At 35.7% G+C, this 23,521-nt stretch overlaps 1 protein-coding gene across 2 annotated transcripts; it reads right to left on the bottom strand.

The window, feature by feature from the left end:
• Positions 1-4,220: 4,220 nt before the first annotated feature.
• LOC145906689 (lysine--tRNA ligase-like) lies at positions 4,221-17,626 on the bottom strand. Of its 2 annotated transcripts, none has more exons than XM_082994140.1 (14): positions 14,265-14,411; positions 14,052-14,178; positions 13,588-13,753; positions 11,309-11,402; positions 10,365-10,551; positions 10,083-10,208; positions 9,887-10,006; positions 8,561-8,723; positions 7,823-7,996; positions 7,402-7,487; positions 7,219-7,304; positions 6,421-6,547; positions 6,127-6,270; positions 4,221-5,955 (listed from the first exon to the last, which is right to left on the bottom strand). In XM_082994140.1, exons 1-14 carry the CDS (start codon positions 14,366-14,368, stop codon positions 5,875-5,877), a joined length of 1,785 nt encoding a protein of 594 aa, XP_082850266.1. In that variant the 5' UTR covers positions 14,369-14,411; the 3' UTR covers positions 4,221-5,874. The 2 variants fall into 2 exon arrangements, with proteins under 2 accessions (XP_082850266.1, XP_082850267.1); XM_082994141.1 differs by lacking the exon at positions 14,265-14,411 and adding an exon at positions 17,483-17,626 and having other exon boundaries at positions 4,655-5,955.
• Positions 17,627-23,521: the final 5,895 nt, after the last annotated feature.

Raw genomic sequence — 23,521 nt, 5'->3', positions numbered from 1 at the left:
CTTTCTGAAAACAATACAACGACAAAATATACTATTACACAAAAATATAGTACAACGAGTTACAAAAATAAATAGAAATGCATTTTAGGTCGTAGGAAGGAGGATGTTTAGCCGTGATGATCGGCAATCACACAAGCAAATCAACAAAAATACATTAAATCAACACAAATGTGTGAAAGATATTGTACAGAATCACTCAAGAATTTATGGAAAGTGGACAGGCAATTTAAGGGCAACTATAACCAATATGACGTCCAACTTTCCTGAGACTGTAGCTTTCGATATCAGATTTTGACAGGGTTAGGTGCTTAATCTATACATAGTACCCTGCATTATATCCCGAAGACTGTTTACCTATTATTTGTTAAAAACGCATCATACGGACTTAGGGATGTGCGAAGGCGAACCCGAATAGGTTCGCGGAATAGCAGTACAATTTTGATATTCGTGCGAACCCGAATAATGGGCAATCAGTGGTTGTCTTACCAGTTTATTACCAAAAACGCGCAAAAACAGAAAATAAAAACGTTTTACTTGTAACAAAATGCCGATCGTGTCAAAGGGATAATGAGCACAACAAAGTATTTTTTCAACATTATTGTAATAAATATTAACAAAAATCAGTTCGCAGTGCTGGTGTTGGTAGGCCTAACTAAAACTCAGATGCTTTCACGTCAGTTATGGTCGCAACAAAATTTTGCCAACTGTATTTTGTAAAATAATGACCACCAATAACAAAAAGAGCAAGTTTAGTAGAAGTCAATTTGTTTCATATGTGCAAACAAAGCCATAATAATATTGGTAAGCTGCAGACAGGGTGTGTACACGCACTGTTTCGACCTGTGAGGTCTTATCAGTGCAGCTGTTGTAGTGGCACTGTGCTAGGTTTTACACTAGCAGGCACACTAGATTCCACTTTGTGGTACCTGTCCGGTCAACGTCGATCTGTTGGGCACCCTATACGGAGCACCAAACAACTTTCAATTTGTTTCAAAAACAGATTTTGAAGTTACAAGCGTGTTGCATTATTGCGTCATATTATTGTCTTTTCCCTAGTATGGTTGCTATTTAATTATGGACGGCTATTGTCCTTTGAACCAGCAAGCTAGACTGTACATTTCCAATGTCTGTAAGTTACCAATGTCTTCGAAAAAATCAACTACTTGTGTAATTGGTTAGAAAAAATCACGACAAATAACAATAGAAGAAGCAGTATTAGAAAAGAAGTTCGAATCCTCACATCCCAGTTCACACAAAATTACATGTATAATAGCCGCTAAGTTGTACAAAAGAATTGTAAGAGTTGTACAAAAAGTTCAAAGTTGTAATTGCAGTTTATTCTCTGCAGCAGCTGAACTAATTTGTGGAACAACTGACATTTAAACTAGTTTGCAAAATGTTCAATATGAGCTTGACAGAACACTTTTTGAGCTGGGATAAGGATTTCCCACTCCGACCTTCGCTTTTTGGAGAGATGAATAGGGTCTGTCTGTTCGCAGACGTCAACGACAATTGTTTTCCTCCCAGCTGGCTAAAACTCTAGTGGCAGCTGTGTCTTTGTTTCTGGTGGGGCAGGCCAACGACCTTCTTTCCGCCAAAAAACTTCGGACCTGCTAGCCATCGAAAGCTGATAAGCTTACGTACCGACAAACCACAGGAGGTACCGTCCGCAGAGTACGACTGTCAAAACATATTAGCCAACCTAGGAACACCACCGACGGAGTATAAAACATGACAATGTTAACAACAATATGGGCCAGTCTTATTTCCAGAATTAGCCAACCTTTTGCAATAAATGTACCAAAACGTTTACTTTGCTTGCGTATACTCTGCTAGACGCGCTAGCATAAACATACAATTTTCGAACTTCTACTGGCGTCGAAGCCTTTACCGATAGGACAGCAGCGGCAAATTCGAGTCTGTGAATGATCTCGGTTTTAGGTGGTGTCACCTTTCATTTGCCGAGTAGCCTAAAAGCGAGCAATGGATTTTACCATTACCATTTACCAGTCGGGGGTATGACACGTTTTCATATCATTGAGTAGGCGCATAAATGATGAATCTTGGACTTAGCCACAGAGCCGAAACAGCGGGGAAGTGCCAACTTCTCGAGCTTCAGCACCGGAAAAAGCCGGCGTCGCTATTCATTAACATCATCTTCTGGCAGGTCGTTATCCCATCCAAAAAAGGAGGTGCAATTCTATGCAACTCGTGCAAAAATCATCAAAATCCACAGCAAAGTTATGTGCGTTTGAAGATTTCCAAACTGGAAAAAAGATTTGTCGACCAGGCAGCGTCTAATTGGTTGTCTGACGCTAAGGCGATTTTGGGACCGACGGGATAAAATGCGAACCTTGATAAATTTGCCGAATATTAATCATGTCCCCCGTACGCCTTTGGGCGCTTTAGCTCTGCACATGGCTCAGACACATTTCGGTCACAAAACCGTTCCATTTCGCGCCAAAGTTTGATTTTGTAATTTTGGTATCGTTATAAAGCTCGATTTCGTGCATAGCTTGTGCGCAATTTCATTGGGGCTATATGTTTACCGAGCGAATATTAATCATAACCGTCATAACAAGAATCAGTCTTTTTCTTATAACTTTGGCAACAGTTCGACGGGAAAGACAATTCTGCCAATGCCAAGCTAGCTTGCACAAAATTTTGTGTATCATAATCATACCAACCCCAACGTAAAATTAGATTTCCACATCTTTACTCAAGCATGTGGAAATAAATTGAGAAAATAAGATAAATTAACGAAACGTAATATTTTAATAAAACTGCGGAAACCTGAAACACAAAAACAAATAGTTAGCATTGGCGCAAAACCAAGGCACATTTTCAATTAAGGCGGATTCAGACAAACTGGTTTTAAGACATGTTGCGTGATACCATTCTTTACATTTAGAATACACTTTTAACATCTGCGGTTTGTTTCCAGCCAACCTGCAAATGCAATCGATGTTTATTGATTCAATTTTACGTTTGCTATGTAGACCTTCTTACGCTTGAAAAGTGGAATAAAATTTTGCTCTGAAACATTTTTTTTTATTTCTTGCCTTTAATTGCTTTCGTCATAAGTATCCTGATTCAATTGAATATTCATGCAGAAGGCTACCGCAAACGAATTGCAAAAACTCCACAATTCCCAGAACCAGTTTGCCGCGGGATATTAGGAAACTCAACATTAATAGAATTAGCTGTATTATGTTTAAATCTAAAACCAGAAGCGTCGACACAAAGTTGTTCTAGTAACATTTTAAATTGAATTGATGGTTAACTTGTGTCACGTAAAAGAAGTGCTGCTGGTTAGGTAGATTTCATGAAGTAAAACAATTTATTGCATGTTTAAATATACTTACTTGTCGTCGAAAGTATAACAGGAATATGCGCTGTCAAAAAATTTTATACTGTTTTCATCTGCATTAAACACGTTTGACGGCGTAACCCAATGATTATCGTGCACATTAATAATTTGGTAAGTGGGCACGGGGTCAATTTGCCGGAAGTAAGCTAAAACGCATTGTAGTCTGTCGATGTCGGTAAATTGCTGTTTAAAAACGTGATGGGCCGAATCTATAGGTTTATCACTAAGCCAAACGCCTGGGTCAAGCAATTCTTTATTGTCCTGGTCGTTTAAAAAAAATGTTGCTGGCATATTATATGCACAGCACCGTCTGGCCAAACAATGTTGTTTTAAAGGGTTTGCAAAGCACTTTGGTTATTTATTTTGCTCAATTTGCGTGAAAAAAAATTATCCGTGCTGTTGGACCTATTTGACTTTTTATAATAGAAGAAAGCAATATTTATACATATAACACAATTAAATATAATGGTAACCAAATCAATTATAAGAGTTGGGGATTTGTGAAAAAAGTTACAAGTGAAAGACTGATGGTATATCGTTAGAAGGTTTTTCAATAAGCTTTGCAATGGTGGTGGAATTATCTTTCCTGTTGTGTCAAGAAAAAAAGTTATGAGCGAAAAACTGCTTTTTGGGGGGCCGTGGTTATGAATAAAATTTGGCCAGCCCCCGACATATATAGCCCCCCACAAATTGAAAGACAAGTATGGTATCGTTGGGAAGGTTTTTGTTAACCTTTGCAATGATGGTAAAATGGTCTTTCCCGCCAAACTGAGGCAAAGGTTATAAGTGTAAGATTGATTCTTGTTATAACGGTGATGATGATTATTCGACCGGTAAACATATAGCCCCCACGAAATCGCGCACAAGTTATGTGTCGATGTAAAGGGATTTTAAAGACTTTATCAATGGTGGTAGAATTATTTTTCCTGTCGACCTTTGAAAAGTTATAGCCGATTTATAACAACGCATACTAATATCCGTTAAAAAACTGCTTCGAAATTGATAATTTTTTTACATTTGCAAAAATTTTGTGACAATCTGTGCAACTTATAATTATGCTGCTACCTACGCGGGTTACAGCATGATTTTTTTTTACACGTAAAAGTTCATGGGCTGACTTTCTAACGATATTAAAATTATGATGAAAAAACTTTCATAATCGGTAATGAATATCACATGCGTATTATCTTAGAACAGTGTTTCTCAAACTTTTTCCAATCACGTACCGCTCATTTGTTTTTTAATACACTGCGTACCACCGTATTACTATACCATAACTGTTATGACATAACACCAATGAATAACAATTTAGCCAGTATCACCAGTTGCTTGGATTTCTTTATTGTGCATTTGTGACGCAATAGTATCAACGTGAAATTGTTGCACAGTTGAATACACGATGTCAGAATTACTTCAACAGTGCAACAATTTCACGTTGATGGTATTGCGTCACAAATGCACAATAAAGAAAACCGACATCATGTATTTGCAGCGGTTTTGGCTTCTGCCAAGTGCGGCAAATTGTATAGAGTAGACTAAATCGCGTACCACTTGAAAAGCTCTCGCGTACCACTAGTGGTACGCGTACCACAGTTTGAGAACCACTGTCTTAGAAGTTGCGAAAAAGAGATTCGCCCACTGAAATATTAAAGTAGATCATTCTACGCGCTTAACTCTTTCAAAGGATAATAAAATACTTGAAAAAATCGATTGGATAAGTGCACAAATATGAATTTATGTTTCAAAAACATAAAAAAATATCAACTTTTTTCATATTTATGATCCTACTTTCAATTTACAACCAAATGAAAGCACGTAAATCAAGCTTTCCAAAAATTGTAAACTTGTCTAAAAACACAGGGAACTGCCGCTGTACGAGCCGAATACATCTAAACGTTAATATTCCGATACGTGCCTGCAGGTTTGTTTATCTGCAACTTCATGTGGTTTTCACGTAAAACATGACACATTAGTTCGGAGTGAAGTTTATGAATAACACCAAATTTTGTGTAAAATATGAGTGCGAAGGAGTAGGCATGGGTGTTTGTTCAATGCCATTTTAGTATTGCACGAATTCTTTTTTTTAACCTGAACCAGTGCTTTCCAGCTGGTGGTACGCGACGGCATTCCAGGTGGTACGCTTTCCGTAATTTGCAGATGTAGTTCGAATTAAAAAAATCCCCTAGGTTACTTTGTAACACTCAACCAGGTGGACCTAAACCAAGGAATGAATGTAGTGGCAAAGAACAACCACAAATTATGTCAGAAAGATTGCCCCAAATTTACAAAATACAATTGTTATCAAATATGCAGTTTCGCATGAACAAACGTTGCAACTTTATTGGTTGACTATCTTCATGCACAATTCATCCACCAAAAAATGTGTTTTGGAGGGTCACATTTAATTGCTAAATTACGGACACTCCAAAACAGTTTCTACACCAATTGCAACTGGACGAAGCATAACTACAAACTGTTTTTCCAGATTTCTGGGCAAACCAGCATTATTTTTTCAATCCATTAGTGTCACTTTTGTCAGGTTTGGGTTGCTCATCAGGCTTCATTGCTGGAAACAGCAGAACCTCCTACAAATTTTATTCTTTTTTGAATTTTGGTATTAAAAATGCAATTTATCAACACAACAAACATTAAGCACATTTCACATTGCACAACAAAATTTATGTTGTACATTGATGTGCCACCACTGAAAGTATGACTAACATGAACAACTTGTGGTGTTTGACTATAATACCAACCTTAATGTTGCTTGAGTCAGTAAGAAACATTGTTAATCTGTCTATTCCCATTCCCCAACCCCCAGTTGGAGGAAGTCCATATTCAAGAGCTGTACAAAAGTTTTCATCCACTTGTTGAGCTTCATCGTCACCTGCAGCTTTATCCTTCGGGTAAATGAATGCAATCAGACAAATGACAAATCATAAGTTTCAGCAAAGCAAGTTTCTGACACAGGGTTTGTAGATTTGGCTTATTTTAAAACTTTTTGTTACTTTTTTTATACTACATCCCAGAATATTTTCAACACAATTTACCTGGGCTTGTTGTTCAAACCTTTCCCTTTGCACCATTGGATCATTCAACTCTGTATAAGCATTACATATTTCTTTTTTGTTGACAAAAAGTTCAAAGCGCTCCGTAATGCCTTTTGTAGTTCTGTGCCTTAACATAAGTAACAAAAAAGATTGAATGGTTTCAGTGCTTATCATGGCAAAATGAATTTAAACTAAAAAAAATTCTGTCAGGAAGTTTTTGATAATAGTTTAATTTATAAAATGCTAATTAATTGAACCAATTCAAAATAAAATTTTGGTGAAAAGATTGATAGTGGACATGACAAGGTCAAAAAAGTCCTATTGGAGATTCCTGCATTGCTTCATTTAAGAAACAAGGTTGAAGTTCATAATTATAATGATTTTTATAAATACATTTATCGGACATACTTGTTTTGTTTTTAAACTGTATATTGAATCAATTTCTAAAAGATCATGATCATGTCATGGCTCAGCAAAGTTTCAATCAAAAAATTATTTCTACCATGATGGGAATAAAAGAAAAAATGAACCCATTACACTAAACTTTGCGACATTCTACAAGTGGCTCACATACTATTCCCGCAACACCTTTAATGCAAAATTGGACAAAACCTGTGACAATTTTTCATAAAAATGGAGAAACTGGTATTTAAGAATTAATAGTAAATAACAAATATGCACCAGAAAACCTTGCATCAGAAAGTATATGAATCAGCATTTCATTACTGAAATTTGTACAGTTTACAAAAATCATAATAACGATGAACAAAAGTTCTGCTTGTTATAGCAGTATACTACCATTTTGCAAGGGGACTCATAATTTCAGGATGTTCAGTTATGAAGGTTGGGTTAATACACTTCACTTCCAAATAATCTCCAACCAGCTAAAAAGACAAGCAAATAAATATTTTTTAAATAAATTTAAATTCTTAGCCACAAGTTTACGCAATTATTTGTCCCTATGTATTTTTTTGCATATACCTTGTCTAACAATCTTGAAGCAGTTCTGGGTGCAGCACACTCAACACCAAGCTTTATGCAAATATCATCTAGTTGTTTTCTTGCATCTACATTTCATATAGTACATTAGGCATACTTTTATCCAGAATAGGCTACTTTCTCTATAACCAAATAAACCTATTTTGCTGGACCGTAAGATATTGATAAATATCAATATTGGACTTGTTTGTAACTTGAAGAGCAAAAAAGTACTGCAATATGTTTTTTTAACCTTCTAACCCAAAACTATTTGGGTGTAACACTGATTAAATTGATTATAATGTTGCAATGTAGAAATCACAATATATATCTATAACGAAAACCAAAAAAAATATTAGTTTGTAGAAAATTTAGGTTTTATTTCCAAGCAGAATGGTTCAAAAGGCAAAGAAATAAAAAGAACCTTCTGTATGAAGCTCTTGTGCCTTTGGTAGCTTAATGCCGATCTCTTTTTCAAGATCTGGAAGCATTCTTAACCTTTGAAATGGTGGAGAATAATCAACTTCAAAAACTTCCCCATCTGGTCCATCTGGGTGATATGCGCATTTGTAGGAACCTGTTAATTGCTTCACCATTCCTGCAAAAAAAAGAAAATTGTATTTGCAGTAATTTCTGCACGACAAAAGAACATAGGCGCCAAGTCAAGTCCAGGAGTGCTGTCTAACAAAATTACCTGGGTTATGGGGACAAATTTCAGTGTGTTTTGGGCAGTTTTTTTTATAAATTCTTGGCATTGTAGTTCTTAGCAGCAATATGTAAAATTATTTCAAAAGTCTTATTTCACAAAAAAATAGTTGTTGTACATAGCCTACTTTTCTGACAATATCAAGCCTGTTTTTTGTGTGTTATTTGTCAGTTAAAGTTGGACAAACAATAAGCAACATAAAACTCATATGTAATAGGAACAAAAGTTGGGAGATATATAACGAAAATTACTGCAATGAGCTACTTATTTTTAATATTAAATATATGTGGCAAATGTTGGAAAAAATTGAAATGGCCCAAATTTTTACCAGCCTTTCGGGCATTTGTCAAAGTTTTTCATTGAAAGAAAAAATCAAGTATCAGACTGTACTTAACCAAATACTGGTTGCATCAAACAGTTGCAGTTTTTAACTAAATCAATCAAAATTTTGCTAACCTGAAAGAAGAGTTTCTGTAATTCTCATCAAATCTTCATAATCTGCATAAGCCATATAGAATTCACATGATGTAAATTCAGGATTATGAGTCAGGTCAATCCCCTCATTACGAAACAGTCGTCCAATTTCATAAACTCTATCCAAACCACCTACAACTAGCATCTGCCAAACATTTTTAAAAAAATCACAAAAAAGAAAGTACCCAACGCATGGGCTATAAAATTTTAGACATTAAGAGAATCAAACCTTTTGTTTTGTTCATAATAATGATAATAAAAGTAAAATGAAATACATCATACAGTAGATATAAACAAAAAATAAATTTCAGGAAAAACTTAAAACTATAATCTCAGTAAAAGTACTGTTTTTAAAAGATGCATGGAGTACATTTTAAAATCATGGTTATTGAAATTCCTGCAAAGGTTGAACTCATTGACACAACTAGAGGGGTTCATTTGTAAGCATGTCAAATCCCTTTACTATCTATGTCTTTGTTAAACTAAGTATATATTTTATGTAAAATGTCAAAATGCCAGTACAGCAATAAAGCATTGGTTTTCACAAATGTTGGCCACTAGCAAATAGGGAGCTGAAAACAATTTTGAACAAATGTGAATAAGCATAATTTATATCTAAATTAAACAATATTTTAGTTAAAAAATTAAAAACAATAGAAAAAATATTTTTGTTGTAGGTAACATGAACAGGTTGTTTTATAGACCTCAAACCCAAGAAGCTTTTATGAGCAACTACAAATGTACGTTAAAGGGACAAAGTGCCCACCTTTAAAGAGTGTTCAATAATACATATAAATGCATTGGTAGTTTGAACAGATAGCCAAAGCTATATACTAGTCATTGAGTAGATGTTTCAAACATCACTGTGTTCAGCATCAGTGCAACTTCAAGTTTTTGCACCTCAGTATTGATGCATATTTAGTGGTGCAAGGTCACATCCAGCACAGATTTATTTTAATTGGCGAAGATTACCGGGATAAATATTGCCTAATACTTTTAGGACATACAGATACAGTGGCATTGTTTTCTAATAATAGGACACAAGCAACTTAATCATGCATTTTCCCAGAACATTAACTACTGTAATGCACTAATTGTTTGTAAAGCTGAATTTGCATGTAGCTTCCAAAACTAAACACCCCCTTATATTTTTCCTAGATCCGCCACTTTGAACAGATACTGTCATTAGTTGAACAAATTGGTTAAGATCTCTAAAAACAGCTACCACATATTTCAGATAAATTTAGCAAGCCATGTTAAAGATGAATGGCTTATAATACTTTACAAGTGTTTCAAAATATATCGAACCTTAAGATAGAGTTCTGGAGCAACGCGAAGGTAAAGATCCATGTTTAGATCATTGTGGTGAGTGACAAAAGGTTTTGCAGTTGCACCACCAGCAATCATATTCATCATTGGAGTTTCCACCTATGTACACATTTACTTTTTAATAATAGTTGTTGATCAACTAAAAAAAAAACATTTGCTTTCAATTAGTGTATACCTCCAGAAAACCCATTTGGTCAAGGAATGATCTAACATAGGCGATGATTTTAGATCTGGTGATAAACTTTTGCCTTACATCATTATTTAAAATTAAATCCAGATATCTCTGCCGGTACCTGGTTTCCTGACAAACACACAAAAGTAAATCCGTGTACTTTCTTCAAAACAAAAAAATCTTAATCAAGCTTTTGTAACAATAAAATATATTGAACTATAATTTGTGCAATTGAAAAATCCCTCAACAACAAGATTATTGCTAGTTTAAAAACCATGTCTACACCTTATCTTTTAATCCAAAATGCAAATGTGGCAGCATATGCAAGCAAGGAGACAAGATTGTAATGGTTTCAGGAACAATGCTTAACTCCCCTTTTTTTGTTTTGGCTGGATGTCCAACTACCCCTACAATATCTCCTCTTCTTGTTTTTTCATTTACTTCAAAAAATTCGTTTTCTGACGAGTACATTCTGTTGGTAAAACAAGAGATTTTTATGAGTAAAGCACCTAACATCAATGCTATGGCAAATTATAGGACGACATTTCCTAGAAACATGGAGCGAAGTAATCATTCTCACAAGTGATTTTGTTAAAAAAAATGGCTATTTCTGGCATCCAAGGCCGCCTGAGCCCTTGTAACACTTTTTTTCCAGCAGTTGCTTTAACACAGTTTAAATGCCTTAATGCTGGGTAATGGTGCCTTGTCATGTAAGCGATATCATACCAATATGATGCAGATAATAAAGGGACCTTTTCAGCCAAAAAACACACTAGTCAGTTTTGCCACTGGCAGAATACAGATGTTAATGATGAATATGATTGTATATGCCTAAACCTACCCCCCCCCCCCCCCTGATTTTTATCTACACACTACACCTATGACCCAAAATATACATCTAATAAACAACTGATAGCATGAAATACAGAGTCTTTCTGCACAAGACAGTATGTTTTGCAACCCTGTAATAACATTTAGGGATCTGTGACTAACTTTTTGAGATGCCTTGTTCTTACTCATTAATAATGCACGAAATCACTAAAACTAAAGCATAACAGCAACGTTATCATGAAAAAGACTATTTCTGCATCTGATAAACATACCTTTTAACTGTAAACCATGATTTGCTCAGAAAAATTTCCAAACGTGTTTTGTTACAAAAATGGAATTACAAAAAAACAATAATTTATAGACCAGAGCAAATTCATGAATACATGCAAGCAACTTACTTGGCATTTGCCATAACTTGTAGTTTTTCCCCTTCTCCTCGCACATCATAAAACACCAATTTATTGCTAGACTTGCGCTTTGCATGAATGCGCCCTGAATAATTGTACATAAAAAGCAAAATATAAAACCATGCAAAGACCCAAATTCACTTTATGACATCCCATAACACCAGATGAAGAGCGATAAATTGGAAGGCATTCACAGAAAAAGCTGGTTTATCGCATAGCCGATTTGCCAAGATTTTTCAACCATTTATCCATAAGCAGTATAAAAAGTACATGTTGTTAACATAGGTTACACAAGCATTGCTTTCAAAAACAATTGTCAGCAGTGATACAGCATGTTATTTACACATGCATTGGCTAAGAACATTATAAGAAGAAATATCACTTTATTGTGCTTGCCATATTTTAAAAGAATTATTGGGCTTTGTGACCTTCACATTAATGGCAACAATTTGTTGTTGACGCTATCCGGCACAATATTCAACAATTCAAGATTGTTCTGTAGTTTGGCTTTCGGTCTGAAGACAAAAAGAATTAAAAATGTGCGCCAACCAAAAGAACCCGATATCAGTGTCTAAAACAGAACGACTCTCGGTTTTTTTTGTGTCATGTGTCTGTCAATGACCCAATTTTTTTTAGAAATGTCACAAAAAATAAAAGTCGTTTCGGACACAATGTCCCAAAGGAAATTGGCTGGTAGATTATTTAAGTTGCTTACATTTTTGCATTTGACAGAAATTTTTTAGTGAAAAAAAAACCCAGCAATTACTGAAACGTCGACCAAACTCAGTGGCTAATCTAGGGGGTGTTTTGTTGTCAGAACACCCCCCTTCAGCATTTTGGCACATTGTTTTGAGGGGGGTGAAAATGCTGATGATTTTCCACTATGCGGGAATGAACATTACGTTTGAGTGTTCGTCTCCTTAGTTGCTTTGTTTATTGGTCTCGCTCGCTGCATTCACGCCATGATAACCACTTTTAAAACAATGGTTTGCTATGCCATTCGTCAACAACCAGTCAACAATACCTTTTTGAAAACACGACCTTACAAGTTATTCATTTCTGCTACAATTTCTTTACAGGAGCTGCACCGCTGAAACATCGATGTATTTTAGTGGTGCAAGACCACGTCCTGGACCGTTGTAGATTTGTTTTAATTGTCAAGGTTAAAAACGATCCCACCACAATACTGTAGTCGAGAATACACATATATATTCACATTGTTTCATAAGGGTTTGTTTTTAAGTTTTTCAATAAAAGGCAACGAAAAAATCTCGCGTTTTTGTGGACAAAAGTTGTTAGATATTTCATGTGCACTACTTGTTTTTTAAAGCTGAATTTGCATGGAAAATATCCCAAAAAAATTTGAACCCCATCTAACGGCTTCATTAATTAGGTACGGAAACCGAACATCCCCCTAATATTTTTTCTAGATTCGCCACTGACCAAACTAATAATTATTTGTCAGAAGCACCTTGAATTATTGATTAATGCCAATATTTTCAATTAAACAAATAAATGGTTAAAATATGAAATAATAATTAAATTTTGATGCTTAGTTTGCGAATAAAAAAACCATACTGCAGTGGTATAATGCTTGCTCAAACAATCTTTTTTTTCACACTTAATTAATCATGTTAAACAACACTTACAAGTGTACGGCAAATCTTACAAATCAATTAGATAAGGAAAAAGAAATGACATAAAAACAAAGTTGTACTACTCAGTAGCAAAATTAGCAGAGTAGGCAATGAAAAGCTTTTATAAAGTTAGGAACATAACTCATGGTTTTGTACATCTTTAATATAAACAAGATAGCCCATACAATGCTAGAGAACTTCATGCAAACATTTCGATTGTTTTCTACAATAATTTTGAATGCAACTGATGGCGAACCGGCAAAACGGTACGGTGAATTTATAGAAAAAGGCGGGAAATTAAATAAGCGCAATTGTTAAGATTAGAGCCGAACGGAGTTGGCTGTGGTAGTGATAAAAGGAAGGGTAAAAACAAATAAAAGGCACTGTGGACAATAAAAACTTAAAAAACAGCAAGCAGTTGGTACTACATTCCAGCTCAAAAAAGAGCCCATTGCCATAACAAATAACCAACAACAGTTTTAATTATTTATTGGCTATATTTGTCCCTTAATATTATGCAAAGGCAATAACTTCAAACAGTAAAATACCTAAATTTTTCTAAAAAAATTAAAGTTACATTCAATCAAGTAAAAAATTACAGATAAGTTTGCCTGTCTGAAATTTTAAGCTTACCTGCAATGCTCACAGACACTCCATCCACATGTGAACCACTTTCAAGATAGTTGTACGATTTAATAAATTCAGTCAATGAAATGGTGACATTAAATTTGTGTGGGTAGGGCTCCTCTCCATTTTTTCTTTGAGTTGATATTGTATTTTTGCGCATTTGAAGGTATTGCTAAAAACACATTTGTTAGAAAACCAAGTGATATCACACATATGGCTAAGTCAGTTTAATCTTGCCTAACATAACATCAAAAGATTACTTGCTTTTTATTGATATGCAATGAGAAAGGAATTGGAAGTAATCATGTGCAACTGCATAGGAATGTTATGTCATTGCATGTTATATGGTGCTGTTTGTGATTATTACATATTATCCTTTACTTCTTACTTTAAGAGAAAAGCTGGAGGGGGGGTAGTGCCCAACCAGCTCCCTGGCTATGGTACCAGTTATTCACATCCCAAAAACTTACACTTGGATCAAGTTCCTCTTCATTCTGTATTTCAAGCTTGGAAGTTTGCGCTGTAGTTGCAACTGCCTTCAGTTTGGCTTCTTTTTCAGCAGCCTTCTGTAATGCCTTTTGAATTCGTTTCTGTTCACTACAAACAACAGACATGATTTAAATCTCAATTTTCAATGTCCTATAACCATTTTTACAATTTCTTGTGTACAAAACTATTAATACCTAAGCTTGTCGTAGCCTAGATGAAAAGAACAGAAAGATGGCAGTTTGTGTTTTTTACATAATATTCCATTGGCAAGTTTTACAGAAAATTTTGCCCAATTCATTTAGCAACTAAATCGCTACATCCAGCTGCAACCTTTAGTAGACACTTCTTTAAACATGAAAAAGTATTAATTATTCCAAAAGATTCACTGGCATTGCAGTCAAGCTTAATCAAAGCCACTCTTGTCCAACAAGTGGGAGTAAGATCTCTCACACTGCTCAACCAAGATATGGAGGCTTTTTTACATATCTGACTCTGAATTATCGGGAAAATTATGGCTTTGATTCAATGTGGCTACGATGCTTCGGTGCGGCTACTATAAACTTGATGATCTAAATTCGTTAGCCGAGTAACTAATTCATAAGTGCTTAGAACATAAACCTTATATACAGTGGCGGATCTAGAAAAAAAATGAGGGGGTGTCCGAGTTTGGTCACGCTAATTAACGCGTTTGTTGTAGGCTAAAATAGGTATCTAGCAGTTATAAAAAACAACCCTTAGCGCCAGACTATTTCCGTCTTCGTTGCGTGAAATTTGATTCAGGACAATATACGAAGTGCAGGAAGTTGTCACGAGGCTTATCTGGAGAATGTCTGATTGGAAATGACATAAGTTTATCTCCTTGTTCCTGTAGTATCATAGTTTTGTGACAATGGGGGATTCTTCGTCTGTAGATTATTTCTTCACATTTTTTTTGGTCTGGAGAACGTAATAAAATGCAGAAGCACTTGCCGCAAAATAAGTCAGTTTGTCCAATAAAGTTTAATCGAAACTGAAACAATATAGCAACATGCATCAGTCAAAGCTGTTCAGTATTTCTCCGGTGAAGCAGCTTCTACATCGAGTGATACATGTTGTTCACAGGTTGTGGAGAGTCTGACACAGAGGAATTGTCTGCCATTGTTTTGGAGCAACAATCCTTTAAACAGGTGCCTGCGTCTCAAGACAGTGGCTAATTTGTCGACGATTTGCATCTTTTACACGGCGAAGAAGGTTATTACTTATACAGGAGCCATGCATACCATCAGAAGGCTATGAATTCCCGAAAATGTCTTGCGTGGTTAAAAGGAAACCACGATTTCAAAGCAAAAGGGCAGATTGGTTTCGAAGATACCCTTGGCTATCGTACAGCCCAATTAAGAAAGGCCTGTTTTGTCGGTTTTGTGGGCTATTTGCTCCTCGTACGGTGCATGGTTGTAAATTAGGCAAACTAGTCAAACTTTCATACGGCAAAATTTGCAAAGCGCTAAGCATGTTCGAAAAACACAGTCAGGAGTTTTATCATATTTTCTTAATGGATAAAGGAAGGATTTTGTAAATGCCTTCACATCAACTCGTGGTGATGTTGTTCAGCAGATGGAAGTTCGTTCCAACGAAATGGACAAACTACGCCGCGAATTTTTGACAACTTTGTGTCAACCATCAGGTTATGCAGTGCACAGTGTTTGCCTCTTCGTGGCCACCATGACGACAGACGTTTGGACTCTCACGTCACTGATCCCAGTTCAAATGAAGGCAACTTTCATGAGCTATTAAAATGTCGTGAGAACAGTGGGGATTCCATAATATCGGAATATCAGAAGAAAGCCCCAAGTAATGCCATATATACAAGCAAGACAGTGCAGAATGAGTTGGTTGATATATGTGGGGACCAAATTAGAGGAAAATTTGTGAAGACGTCAACAAGGCAATTTACTTTTCAATTATAGTGGACGAAACTACAGATGTTGCGGGATATGAGCAGTTATCTCTCGGTGTGCGTTATGTCAGCAAAAAAACTGAAAACCCTCTGCTGTCCGAACGGACTATCAACAAGGTTTTTCTTGGGTTTGTCATGGTGGAAGAACTCTCCAACGAGGAAAAGGTGAAGCTTTGACAAACACCACACTCACAAATTTGTCTGGTTGGGGGATGAATTTGAATGGCTTGCGTGGTCAGGGTTACGATGGAGCAGCAAATATGTCTGGGCGAGTTCATGGTATTCAGGCTTTGATTTCCAAGAAATATCCACTGGCACTGTACACACACTGCTCCTAACACTGTCTTAATCTTGCTTTGATGTGTTCGTGTACAGTCATGCATTAAAGATAATGTCAGACGTCATCAACTTTTTTATGCTTTCTGCCAAACGTCAGTTAGTTCTGGAATCGGCGATCTGACAAGAGTTTGCTGTTGACCCAAGTATGAAGTCAGCTAAACTGACCAAGTTGTGTCAAACCAGATGGGTAGAGCGCCACAAGGCAATTGTAAAATTTATAAAGTTGTTTCCATGCATTTTGCAAGCTTTACCCCAGGTTGAGGGCTTTTTAAACTTTACAGTTTCGTCAGAAGCAGAAGCGCACTGTAAAAGGATCGTCTCATTTTTGTTTCTGGTGGCAATGCATTCACTTTGAATGACCACCGAGTTTCTCCAAATGTCTCAAAAAACAGAGCATTGATATTATTTCAGCTTGAAGAAATATCCAGTAAAAAAGATCAATGCAAAAAATTTAAATTGGTGGTTTAATCAAATTTTCTACAAAGCCAAAGTTGTTGCGGAGAAACACTGAATTCCTGTGCAAACATAACGACAAAGAGGGCGCTTGGACGAAGAAGAGGACTTGATGAAACATATGTATGAAAACACCTTCAAGCCATTCATAAATTCACTCAAGCATGGGATTGAGTCACGCCTTAGCACGATGTTTCAAACCGCCACTAGTATCAACACTCTAATCCCCATGTTTCTACGTAAGTTATGAAATTTTTTTGAATTCAGAAATCATGACGTTTTCAAATTTGTCTTATGTTTTAGACAGAACAACACTTAACGTTAAGAAAAACTCGCATGGAGTGTTCCATAAAGTTACGTAATTGCACAAGCCAGGAAGCCCCCATTTATGTGATGATTTGCGTCAACACTGGCGTTTGTGTTTTGCAATTCTCGACCACAATTAACTTTAGTTTACACCTGAAAATCGGGAAATTCTTTAAAAAAATTGGACCCCCCTTTAAAAAATCCTGGATTAGCATTTGTACGTAAATATTAAAAACAATAATTCCAATGGACTGTCCAGCTTAGGCAAAACCAGAAAGTTTTTTGATGCAATTTTTTTTGCAGAATGTCAGGTCATAACAATCAAAAGTGCTACATCAAGTACAAACAGAGTTTTTAACAATGCAAAACAAAACTAACTTTTTACTGAGATTTCCTGATTTTGGTTGAAGAGCTCCACATTCAGCCATGTAGATGTCAGAAGAGATTACAAGTATTCACATTTAAATCTGTATGTACCATATTCAAGCACACTTTTTTTAGTATATACAGGTAACTACAACTACAGCTTAATTTTTACGCAATGTTTATTTCATGTTTACTTGCAATATTAATTGTTTTTACTACACAGACTAGATGTCATGTTGATGGCAATTTAAAAAAAAGCAATGAGATATTTTTAGACTTGCTTTAGAGATGCAGCAGCAGAGCACATTAAAATGACTTAAACACTGTGATTTGGTATTATTCAAGCTAATTTTTATAAATTTGCTCAAAACAAGACAAAAAGTTTGATAACCACTGCTCCAAACTAATGTTGGATTGTCTTGCATGCAAGTACAGTAAGCTACCTTTCCTGTTTGTACTCGGAAACCCCTAATTGATATGTGTAAGTTTATGGGAGAAATCGTGGCAATAGCATCCAGAGAAATTATGTAATTTGCTCAAAGATTTTTTTTCAAAAAGAATTAACCACACAGATTATCAGTAAATTTTCAAAGTCATATATCCTCTACGCAAAAATTGTTTTAATCTAGTTTAGTATAATGACTCCTTTGTTGCATTGGCAAGGTTGATTTTGACCATGCATTGCTTCTGTACAAGTATATATTTACAGAAACAGGGAATTAATACTAGAAAGAGTATTCACAAACAAGGTATTTTAAAAAATCTTTGTGCGAAACAGAAATTATTGGTGATTTATCAATACAGGTGTATCTAGGATTTTTTTAAGGATGTTGGGTCAAAAATTTGGGAAGAATTCCCAGATTATAAATTAAGGTTCGCTGTCGTTAAGCATTACAAAATAGTTGTTCCGTAACAACGTAACATGTTCAGTAACCATACTCCTTGTTTGGAAACAATGACTTGTTTAAGCATGACCCAGTTTTCAGGTCAACGTTAAAGAAAGTTGGTTTTCACAGATATTTTGACAAAAAACTTACAGTTGCGTTTAGTAAATAACTCTCTATTTAAACCAATTCATTTTTAGCCAATTTTTGCCTGTAGCATTGTGACAACAGACCCATTGCTGACACGAAGTTGAAACCATGAATTAGTTGTCCGCGCATGTTATTCTTTCCAATCAGAAATATATTATGGTCTATATTCATTTATATATATCGTCTATACATAATTTGGTCCTGTTTGACAGGTCTTCCTATGAACCTAATCGTGAAAACCTATAACAAAACGGTTGGCCTACGTCAACGGCGATACTAAGTTTTGTTGGTATTTTTGATCCCTTAGAAAAGTTCAACATTATTTTAACGTTATTTAGCTCACCAGAGGGATGTTAGTTGACAAAAAAAAAAATCGCTCAGGGGACCACTTACAATTTTCCGGCATTATTCAAACAACTAAGGGCTTCTATGTTTGCTCAAAGTATCTGTACGAAAAATGCCACGAAATAGCTTTAAATGGCGCGTAAAAAAAACACAGATACAAACATACAACAAATCACTAACAAACAACAACACTGAACTGGTATTGGTTATTGGTATGTGGTAAAAGCAAAGCACGTGGGCACACTATAGAAATAAATAATATTGACATAAAAATAGCCAAAACGTACCAAAAGTTGCCGTCTATCAATAACTGTATATATGTTTAATCATGTGGTTAGTCAGCTGTTTATTAAAGATTTGATCAAACACCGTATATTTAACACGACAACACCAATTCTGCTTTCGTAAAAGAGAAATATTGTTTGAAAAAGAATATTTGGGGAAATCCTTTATGAAACACCAAAGCTTCAACCATTGAAACTGCTGACGAAACACCTTGCAATACACTATTGACATTCTGGCAGAATCAAAAATTTATTTTTTGTAAAAATCAGTTCTGCATCATTAAGCAGCATTTCACGATACGGTTAAACCTATGTTACACCTATGTTACATAACTTTGCAAAATAATTCACTTGACAATTATTTCGCATTAATACCACCACAGAAGTCCCAGTTTCTTTATCAGAATGACCTCAAACACAGATCTTTTTAGGTTTCTTTCTTTGGCGTTAATGTCACTTTCAATCAAGGGCCACCCAGCAAACATTCTTACGTTTAAGTAACGTATGAAGTTGGTTCTAACCACAACGTTGAAAATTTGTTTCTACGAGGTTGATTTTGAAAGGTTTTTTAACGTAATTTGAGCAACATTAGATCAACGTAATTTGATGAATGTTTTTTCAACGTTGAAATCTCATTGGAATCATAACGTTGTTATCGTGTTACCACGAAGTTGATTTTGAAAGGTTTTTTAACGTAATTTGAGCAACATTACATCAACGTATTTTGACGAATGTTTTTTCAACGTTGAAATCTCAGTAGCAACATAACGTTGTTATCGTGTTACCACGAGGTTGATTTTGAAAGGTTTTTTAACGTATTTTGAGCAACATTGGATCAACGTAATTTGATGGAGGTTTTTTAAACGTTTAAATCTGATTGGAATCCTAACGTTGTTATCGCGTTACCACGAGGTTGATTTTGAAAGTTTTTTTTACGTAATTTGAGCAACATTACATCAACGTAATTTGATGAATGTGTTTTAAACGTTGAAATCTGATTAGAATCATAACGTTGTTATCACGTTACCAAAAGGTTGATTTTGAAAGTTTTTTTTACGTAATTTGAGCAACATTACATCAACGTAATTTGATGAATGTGTTTTAAACGTTGAAATCTGATTAGAATCCTAACGTTGTTATCGCGTTACCACGAGGTTGATTTTGAAAGTTTTTTTTGCGTAATTTGAGCAACATTACATCAACGTATTTTGATGGAGGTTTTTTAAACGTTTAAATCTGATTAGAATCATAACGTTGTTATCGCGTTATCACGAGGTTGATTTTTAAAGTTTTGTTAACGTAACTTGGGCAACATTGGATCAACGTAACTCGATGGACGTTTTCTTAACGTTGTTTTTTGTTTGTTTGTAGAACGTTGCTGAGTTAACGTAACTTTCAAGTTTTCGTTTGTTGCTCAGCTTGTGTTTGTTTTGTTCTGAAAACGTAAAACCTTTTCCCAGTAGTGGACGCAAACTGATAACCAATACACAATTGCAGTTGAGTTAAAACTTTGCACCTTGACATTGGAGCTCCATCATAGGTACACAATATTTCCAGAAGTGTATTTATTAGAATACATTATACAAACACATATAACCTTATTGCGACAACGAGTCGACTGAAGATGCACACAAAGACGATTTTCTAAACGGGGCGAACTTGAAAGCAGTCCGACAATACGCGTTTATTTCTTTTTTGGTGGTCGAGCTGCACCTCATCATGTAATCTGTAAAATTGAGAAGTTTGCATTACTTTTTGTAACAAAACAAATCATGGTTGTTGTTCTGCCAAAGAACTACTGCTATATTTCACATACTAAAGCGTGTTTCATATAGGTTGTTAAAAGATTTTTTTTTCTTTAAAACATATTTTTCTTATTGCCACAACCCCACCAAGTTGTATTAGAAAACATCTAAAAGCAAATATCTAATGATCTATTAAGGTTTCTCAAAAAGCAATTTTATTTGAACAACCCCAAAGTAATAGTGATGGACCTTGGTTTGTCCCTTGAGCATAGCTGAAATGTTGATGTTTCACTCACCACTTTATACAGTTATGCTGTGGTGAAAGTTCTTTTTCCATGGCTTCCTTTCATGCTAAGTTGTGCCATTGCTTCATTGGTAATTAATCTGCAAAACATAAAAAAAAATATAACAACAATCTGGGCATTAATATAAAATGATTCACTTACTTTCTCAAGCGGATCACATTGTCTTTCATTTGCCATGGAACTTTTATTGTCAACTTTCACCAGCAAATTACTTTAAGCTGCAAAACAACCTGTGTAAATCAACAGTCATTACAAAACACAAAATTTGCTATATAGCACTAAACAAATTATGTGTTCTGAGGTTATGCTATGGTATACTCTGATATTATTTCTGACATGACTTGAGGCTAACCATCAGTTCAACTCGCAGCCAATAATATCCCTCCTGAGAGGAATCCAACCGTACTTTGAAAAACTTTCCCGCCATCCGGCTCCACTCCCACAGGCCGCGGCAAGCCCAGATAGCGCCAAATGTTCTTTTGCAAATATGTGATGCGGTGCGTTGTCGACTTGCGATCCCACGCTGTGGCAAATCGACAAGGGACGAACTATAGCGAGGTCGGTGGACAGCCCCAATTAATCACAGTGTGTGGTGTCGCAAGGAATACAGAATTTGTCGAAATGGCTTTTAGTCGAACTCGAAAATAGAATTCATGCGTGTATGGCTCCGTTTCAATGACCGGCCCTGGTTCGTATTTCTAAATAAAACCTGCAGTCAAAAAAAAAGCACAAATACAAACTATTTTGCGGTGGCCCGCAATTACTCTTTGTACACTTGCGTGCGTTGACAGAGTTTTTTCTTGGGACAAACTTTAAGATTAACATGCGTTATACAACTTGTTGAAAAACTAAACCAACTGACTTTAAAAAGTGAAAATAAAACGCACTGGCTAGCTTTAAGCACGATGTGTTTTTAGGTCAATATTAAAGCAAGTTTCTAATTTTTATAGTTATTTTTTTAAATGACAATTGGATTTATTCTGCTAAAAAATATTTTACGAAAGGGATATGGCTAACCATAACTTTGACTCATAACCAAAATCAATAATGTCCCTCCCGAGAGGAACCCAACAGTACTTCGAAAAACTTTCCCGCCAACCGGCTTCACTCCCACAAGCCGCGACGGGCCAGATAGCGCCAAAACCCTTAAATTCAGTGTAACATAAACAGGAAGATACGATAATAAATGATAGGCTACTAACCATGTCCTAATCGTTTGCTAGAAATAAAACCAAAAATGCGGTACAAAAACTGTTATTGCAATCGATGTTGTTCCCTGCACAACAAGGAAAGTCAACGTGCAAATTTTCTTGTGCGAAAACGTGAGGTATGTGGTGCGCTGTCCATTGTTCGTTGTCGCCTTTAAGGTCTTCGACCACACGCTAAGGCAAATCCACAAGGGACGAAGCATAGCGAGGTCCGCGGTGGAGAGCCCAATTAATCACAGTGTGTGGTGTCGCAAGGAATGTGAAATTTTTCGAACTGGGTTTTGTATAGGACGAAGTATTGCGTACATGACAATTTGATCTTTACAAATCTCGAAAAACAACTGATTTGGTCCCATTTCGATATAGCCATACAGGAGCAGTTTGGTTACGTTTACGGTATATAGAATTTTGGAAAGGTCTTCCACTATCACATCATAAAAGTTTTGCACAGTATTACAACACTCTATTCGGAGTTGAACTGTAAAAACCGATTTCTTTCATTTCAATTGGCTTTTGAAAGACAAGCGACCAAGCATGTTAACGTGCCGGCAGTAGATACCAAACAGCGCGGGTCGTGCCTTCGTGTTCAATCAAGTTGTCAGTCTCTCATTCGTTTGTTTCAACTTCAATCGAAACAAAATTTTGCACAGTATTACAACACACTATTCGGAGTGGAACTGTAAAACCCGATTTATTTTATTTTAATTGGCCTTTAAGATCCAAGCGACCAAGTATTTTAATGAGCCAACAGTAGATACCAAACCGCGCGGGTCGTGCCCTTGTGTTCAATCAAGTTGTCAGTCTATCATTCGTTTGTTTCAACTTCAATCGAAACAAAATTTTGCACAGTATTACAACACACTATTCGGAGTTGAACTGAAAAACCCGATTTATTTTATTTTAATTGGCCTTTAAGATCCAAGCGACCAAGTATTTTAATGTGCTAACAGTAGATACCAAACCGCGCGGATCGTGCCCTTGTGTTCAAACAAGTTGTCAGTCTATCATTCGTTTGTTTCAACTTCAATCGAAACAAAATTTTGCACAGTATTACAACACACTATTCGGAGTTGAACTGTAAAACCCGATTTCTTTCATTTCAATTGGCTTTTGAAAGACAAACGACCAAG

This window comes from Ascidia mentula, chromosome 6 (genome assembly GCF_947561715.1).
Source record: "Ascidia mentula chromosome 6, kaAscMent1.1, whole genome shotgun sequence".
NCBI lineage: Eukaryota > Metazoa > Chordata > Ascidiacea > Phlebobranchia > Ascidiidae > Ascidia > Ascidia mentula.
The sequence above is the reverse complement of the archived record's forward strand: the minus strand, read 5'-3'. Positions and strand labels throughout refer to the sequence as shown.